Source organism: Glycine max, chromosome 11, assembly GCF_000004515.6.
Source record: "Glycine max cultivar Williams 82 chromosome 11, Glycine_max_v4.0, whole genome shotgun sequence".
Taxonomy (NCBI): domain Eukaryota; kingdom Viridiplantae; phylum Streptophyta; class Magnoliopsida; order Fabales; family Fabaceae; genus Glycine; species Glycine max.
In genome coordinates, this window is record NC_038247.2 from 37,314,406 (window position 1) to 37,321,851 (window position 7,446).

The 7,446-nt window shown below is 34.1% G+C and overlaps 1 protein-coding gene across 1 annotated transcript; it reads right to left on the minus strand.

Annotated features, from left to right (window-relative positions):
* Window positions 1-991: 991 nt before the first annotated feature.
* Window positions 992-6,529, minus strand: LOC100801853 (nuclear pore complex protein NUP88). The gene is made up of 9 exons (XM_003537437.5): window positions 6,097-6,529; window positions 5,833-5,984; window positions 5,252-5,374; window positions 4,415-4,559; window positions 4,235-4,296; window positions 3,797-4,013; window positions 2,762-3,670; window positions 2,056-2,305; window positions 992-1,581 (listed from the first exon to the last, which is right to left on the minus strand). The coding sequence occupies exons 1-9, from the start codon at window positions 6,376-6,378 to the stop codon at window positions 1,301-1,303; spliced, it is 2,421 nt and encodes an 806-aa protein (XP_003537485.1). The 5' UTR covers window positions 6,379-6,529; the 3' UTR covers window positions 992-1,300.
* Window positions 6,530-7,446: the final 917 nt, after the last annotated feature.

A 7,446-nucleotide genomic window follows, 5' to 3' on the forward strand; every position in this document is an offset into this window, starting at 1 on the left:
GGCCTGCTCTTAATTATGTATTGCAACGTAACGGAAGGGTATGCCATGGACCCGTTTGCAGCTCATACACTAAACAATTCCGGAAAATTTCGAATTGCCAAGTAAACCAAGCGAACATAAGCAGTAAGCACGATGTTTCCAATTGTGTTCCTTTAGTTTAGGAATCATAACAAAAACAATTGAAATTGAACAACCTTGTGTGTTTCGTATGGGAACACAAGAAAGCCAATATAAATTTATTTATCATTATTATAAATTTATAAATTAACCTACAATTTCCTCTATATTTTTATAAAAATAAATATCACTTTAATCCATTACTAAATCTAAATAATAAACACTAAATGGCCGCACTGCACTGCACAACGACTCTGCATTATATATTATATATTTTTTAAAAAGATAGGGCTCGGCATTATTCTTCCCAACTGATGCTATCTATTGTATTTTAAATTGCCAGTGTTTTACTTTTCGTGAGTTTAATTCATATTTTTTTTAAGAAATAATTTTTAAACTGCAACACTTTTTTATATATAAAAATAAAAAAGGTATTATCTTAATTTTCTAAATGCTATTAGATGCGTGTTTGGATAAAATTTTGGAACATAATTCTACATTCTCTTTCCATGTCTAACCAGTAAAATAGGTGGAAGTTTATTCCAGCTGCTTCTCATTGTACATGGTTAATCACGTCTTACAATATCCAAAACACAGTAATGTTTCAGTTAGAACAGGCAGATCAATCAGCAGTTTCAGTTACAGCTAATGATAATGATTTTGATAAGCAATACATTAACTCTTACTTTGATTGAGCATGACATTAAAATTTTTCTTTTCACATTTTTTCACTCTTTAAGTTGAGAGATTGTTCTCAGGTTGGTATGTTATGGATCCGTTTGCAACTCATACACTAAACAAATCAAGTTACATCATGGTTATGGGCAATTGTAGCCTCGGGCAAGACAATTGAAAAGCCTGGCTCTGGTGCATGTTCCATTCTAAACGGAATGTAAATACCAAGGTTTCTTCTTTCTTGGCATTTCTTTTCTGATACTGACATATATGAAAAGGGAGTTAGGTATTAGTGTACAACAAAGTTTGCTACTTTCTTCTTCCTGTTGACCTTGACATTAAGCTTTTAATAATGTAAATATGTTAACCGTACTCCCAACTTCTTTCTATGAAAATCCCTAATTTTGGCGAGACAATTAAAGTGACTAAATTAGTGGGAGTGCAAGTAGGATCATAGTTCAAACCACACCAGTTCTACTACAGAAATAAAATATAGCATAGGATGCTTTCATGGCATAGGCAGGCTTGGTTCTCTACTGCTTCTTTCTTTGTTTCTCAATGAAGACTCCACAAGTTCAACTTTCTTTGAATTTTCAGTATTTAAAAGTGAAAGTTTTTCAAGCGATGATTTGAGCAAGGACATCTGATCATCTCCTGCATAACTTTTCTTCCCTGGTGTTTTTTGCTGTTGGTGATTAGCTTTCGAAGCTTGCAAGTGCCTTCTCAGCCTTGCACTTACCGCATCAACAGAAGAATGCAAAGCATCCAACTCAACTTCCTTAAAGTGATCTGGAAAAAAAGGGTGTGATTAAGTGCTATTGAAATAGATTCTCAGTAGATAGAAATGACAATAGATGAACCAGAATGGGGAATGGTGTATGGGGTACAGGAAAAGTGAGAGCTAGAAACTGAATATGTCTAGATTCAGGTAGAGATCATGTGAAAAGCATACTATTATTGCAAAACATTACAGTCTTGTTTATATAAACTTCTCCGTAAACACTTGCAAGAGAAGAAAAGAAAGTAAAATGAATTGACTTATGCGGTTGACTTACATAGAAACTCTCATCTAACTTTTTTAGAAACTAAGGAACATAAATTGATTTTAAATCATGGGAAGAACTCAATTCATTTTATCTTCTTATTTTCTTCAATAAGTGTTTATGGAGAGGTTTATCCAATTAGGGCCTAAATGTGAAACTTTGAGAAAAGGTATTCAGAATTTCATTAAAAGGGAAAAGTAAGGGATCAAACATCCATTACCAAGCTCAGATTTAAACTTTCGCTCTGCTCTGGACAGTGGTTTTTTGTGCACGCAAGGTAAGTTCCTTAATTGTTGCAAGCGCTCTTCCAAAGAATTGTGCATTTGAATTGCACGATCTATCCTTTTCTGTAATATAGCCTCTTTCTCGTCAACTTTCAAAAGTTTCTGTTGTGCATCACCTATTCGAGAATGTTGGTCATTAATGATTTTCTTCAACTGAGGTGCGTGATGCTTGAGCTCCAGGTACACCTATTATTACAGAAAATGTAATGGAAGAGAGCCAACAGTTATTATCAAAAAGCATAGCTGTATTCACATTTGTATAATCCCCTTTAGAGTACATACCATATAGAATATAGAACTAATGAATTAAATTATAACGAACTACCTCAATTCACATAATAATATACAATTTCTAATATATTCTAACAAGATATTCCTGTGCAAACATATATCAATAAACTTTTATCTTCATTTGAAAGAATTTGTAGTCAATTATTTAAGCAATTAAGCTACAACCAGCCTTCTGTAGAAATATTGATAACTCTTAGCCTAAGATTATTACTTTGATTTAGGTCAAAACTTGTTAGAGAATACAATTGAAAGAAAAAATAATAAGTAGCAAATATGATAAATATACAAGGTCAGAATAAGGACTCAGAGATCAACCAACAATAAAAGGCTGGGACATTATGATAGTCCTACCTTATGTGCATACTCCACATAAGTTTCATGAAACAGCTTGAAATACTGATGTAATGTTGATCGGCCTTCAATTGAATCAGCTGCAACGGAACGTAAACTTGGAGAGGCCTGAGGAACAAGTACCTCCCTGGGTCCACTAAGTAGTTCCTTGCTAATTATTGTTGGTATATCTCTCCCTTTTGATTCCCCCTCTGATGAAATGGGTTTCTTCTCCATATCAATGCTTACTGGAAGCAAGAGGTTCCAGCTTTTCATCTCAAGCACAACACACTCTAGAGAAAGTGTAATAGTTACAATCCATGAATATCCAAATGAATCTGATAATGACACAAAGCCACAAAGTGAAGGTTCTGAGGTGAATCCACTCTGGCAAGTATTTAGAACAGGGTGCACAGATGGTGTTTTCATCGTATCATCCTTGCCATTTGTCTGACTTGTAAATGGAAGAAAATGTAAAACTATTGAGTCAATCCCTCCGTCATGAAGGGAATATATTCTTTCTGGCATAAGCGTATCAATGAACAATGAAATATTATAACCACTTTCTGCTTTTCGTGGCAGAGCCAAATCAACAATAGCCAGTCTCAGCAAAGGGGGTGGATTACCCAACCAGGCATTATGATCAAGCTTCCACAAACTGCTGCTGGCAATTGACTCACAAATCATAGCAAGGCCGAGAATTTGGTCATGAGAATCAACACGAAGACGAGGTGGACTACCAACACTCCAGACAGGTTGGATCTCATCGGCTAGAGCATCTATCTGTAACTGCCCACCACTCCAGGCAGTCACCAAAATAGAATCTTTGCTGACTAAATTGTAGAGAAAACTAACAGCACGACCTTCACATTCTGCACTACGACCAACTGAATCTTCATTCCCATCCTGACCTACTCTTCGCAGAGGTCCCTAGAAAATCAAAAGACAAAGTAGAGTCATAATATGTAACACTGCAACTGATGGAACAATCTGTTAAAGGCACTTTTCCATCTTATAATACAGCTGACAAAAGTCCAATTTAAAATATATGTATACCTGCAAGACAAGAGATGCATCAAATAAAGCATAAGAATGAGCTTTTAGCAAAGACAAGCTGTCTCCTTTAGTTTCTTGGTTCTGTAACTCAGGAAAAGCTGCTTCTAACCAGGAGATGGCCAACTTTGAATTACTTGCCGCAACAGAGTTGGCTGATATTTTTCCAAATGTGTGAGCATCATTGTATATTTCTACCAGAGACTCACATTTGAAGAGACTGTGGATAAGCAGAGAAAACAGTCACGAATTTAGAAATATCTATGAGTTGGATACAAACACTTTAAAGAAAATAACTGCCTCTGGCATGAAACCAACAACCATTACAAATGGGCAAGACAGCAATGTAGTAAAGCAATCTTCATCAAATATAATCGAGGACATATTGGTGATATTTCAGCAGTAAAGGAAGACAAAAAATAAATAAGAGCATTAAAATACCTTCCAAATGGAACAACTGGGCAAAGTACATAGATAGCCCCATTACTGAACAAAATAAAAACCTGTTGAATAGCACAATAAATAAAATGTTTAAAACTAATAAGTAATGTCAGTAGAGATTGAAAAATGGACAAATAAGAAAATCCCAAAACAGTTAAATAAAAAAACATCAGAACTTACACTGAACCGGTCCCATAAGTGGTCTCCTCCAAAAGAAAAATCAACTGGACACAATGATGAGGCCTTTCTAGTTCTACCAGGCTCAACAGGCTGTAAATAATATTCTTGCTCAGGTTGCAAAGGATCCACAGCCAGGTTGAAAAGTCTACAAAGATGAATTTGCAATTAGAGGGCAACATGACAACATAACTCAGTTAAATAATGTCTTATCCAACCAAGAAAGAACAGATATAGACAAAATAAAACAAAAGCAAAATGTATGAGATGTTGGGGTTAAAACAACTATTATATGGTTATGGAACATTTTATGCATGTGAAAATAATTCAATCAAAGTCCAAGAAAATGAAATAAAAAATGTTATGATAAAATTTAACTAATAGTTATAAGGATTAAAAAAAATAGAAATCAAACATAAAAACTAATGGTTGGATGGAATTTTCATTTTCTTCATGGAGATCAGATAAATAAAGGGAGCACATATTTGGCTATCAGCTAGGATTGTTATCCTCTCATGGTAATGTAGATATCATTAAAAAGACTTCAAATAATAGTGTAGGCAATTTGCTATAAAAATTTTGTCACCTATAAGTATTACAATATCAGACTGATATTTACTCCCTTGTGAAAGTGTAACCTCTCAAGTTTTAAATTTCAGCATTACTCCTGAAGCCATTCCAACGGGAATATCTTTCCGGTCTAGCATAAACCAAGATGACCCATTGAACAAACAACATTCATGCTTCATAAGTCACATCATACCCACCATAGTAAACAATATCCAACACCAATATATACATAGATTAATTTTTTTAATAAAAAACAAAAAAAAAGCTTACCGGAAAACAGAGTCAGAAGAAAGGATTCCCAAATGAGTATCACTGTAAGGGTGCCATAATGCTTGTAACACACGAATATCATTGCCACCAGTGCAATATGTCTGAGAACCAATAGTAATAGTCCTACAACAAGATATCCAAAAAAAAAAAGTTTCAAAAAAACTCTGATGGTAAAGATCATCACTCTGGCAACATCAAAACAATTACACTCATTATAATTTAGAGTATTGATACATAGACACCTGCATAGTATATGTATACACCTGATTGACACTCTTCATTTCTCCCTCTCTCTCTCTCTCTCTCATCGTATCATATCACCTATGGCATATATTTTTCTATCTCTCTTGAGGTATCTAGCAGCAAAAAGGTGTCCATACATCATTTTCCTATAATTAATAACCATCTCCTTCTTCCTATGCAATGCACCTAAAAAGTAAACTAGAAGATCCGATAAAGATAACTTGAAGACAATTTATTGTAATATACAAAAAATAAATATGGAAGAAACAGCAAAACATGATTAACGTGAACTAGTAGCAAAGAAGAAGCACATTAGTGAGTTCCACTTGGAACTGTACCTGCAAATCAAGTTCACGTCCTTCTTAGAGGCGCGTCCGTAGAGGTACATAACAGAGAGAGTCTCGGAACCGAAAAGGAGTATCGCTGTTCCTTTCCTGTTGATGGAGATTTTGCGGACATCGAAATCGAGCACCGCGTCCGATTGCAACACCTGTTTCAAATTCACCGCGAATTAGCATTGGATTCCATTTCCACGAAAGAAAACCTAAATGCAGAAAGAGGAATGAAGAGAGAGAGAGAGAGAGAGAGAGAAAAGGAAGGACCTTAGAGGGGGAAGCGGCGAGAACGGAAGAGGGATCGGGGTCGCCGAGACGGAGAGAGAGGCGGTGGAGGCAGCGTTTGTTTGAGTCCCAGAAGTAGAGGCGCGAGGCTCCGTCCCAGGCCAGGAGGTTCCGGGAAGCGGCGGCGGTGGTGGCTCCGCCGTGTGCGGTGAAGAGAGGGTGCTTGGGAAGTGGGACCCATTCGACTTCTTCTTTCGGAGTTTGGGAACGGCTTGGGCTTGGGCTTGGGCTTGGCTCCGAGCTCGGCTCCAACGTGATTCTCATCGTTGCTGTGATTTTTCTTCCTTCGTATTTCAGTTTCAGTGTTTCACCTTAGCAGTTCAAACCCTTGCTGCTTTTCTTTCCAGCGGGGTGGTGTGGTTCGTCCATGAGTAAGAACGACGTCGTAGTCTCTCCATTATTTTTTAAAATTTTCAAACTCCTTTTTATTTTTATTTGGATAAATAATCCCTTTTGTATAATATGAATATGTAATACTAATACGCGCGTGAAAGATACAAATATAAACTTTAATTTCTGAAAATATAAAAAATACAATAAATATATTTGATCGTTAATAATAATTAGGGACTAATTATTATAATTTTAAAAAATTTATAATGATTGTGATAATATTTTGAGAAAACTATATCACATGAATAAGTTTTTAGTTATATAATTTTTAAACTTCATCAACAATTGATAGAATGCATAGAATATCAATGGAGGTGAATTTTTATTATTTTGACGAATTCTTCTTACTTTTCTTCAACTACAGTAAAATAATTAATCATTTGATTGTTAACTCTTAAATAAATATCATCAAAACAGGAAAAAAATTACAGTAAAATGGTAAGAAAATTATTGTTTATGTTTAATCAAACATTATTTATTTAATTATTTTTTTATAAATTTTTCATAATAAAATATGAATGTCTATTAGTATATGCAATGACATTAAATTACAAATTATAATAAAAAATTGTTGATTTTTAAATTATTTTTTTAAAATCATACAAATTTATTTTTTATTGACATTTAAAAAATCATAACCTTAAAAAAATCATTTCAAAGGAGGTGAGTATTTTTTACAAATTAAAAGTGTCATTACAATTGTAATTTTTCCTAAAAATTATTCATGGATTTAATTTAACTATAATGTTTTACAATAAATATTTTTTTTACTTGAACCTTTCATCAAGCTATAAAAAAATGATTTAAGAGATTATAAAACGAATATTCATTTTCCTTTTAGACTCAATTTAATTTACGAGTTTGATAAAAAAAAATTTGTTGCAATCATTATAAATTTTTTTCTTTTAGTCACAATATACTATTAACGTCCGAATATAT

What these genes read in the sequence shown, in the direction of transcription:
- LOC100801853 (XM_003537437.5), bottom strand. Translation starts at nt 6,378, where the DNA reads ATGAGAATCACGTTGGAGCCGAGCTCGGAGCCAAGCCCAAGCCCAAGC. An exon ending in ACTTATGGGACCGGTTCAGT is followed by an intron (nt 4,297 to 4,414) that starts GTAAGTTCTGAT and finishes GCTATTCAACAG; the next exon opens with GTTTTTATTTTGTTCAGTAA. An exon ending in AAAGTTTAAATCTGAGCTTG is followed by an intron (nt 1,582 to 2,055) that starts GTAATGGATGTT and finishes CTTTTTTTCCAG; the next exon opens with ATCACTTTAAGGAAGTTGAG.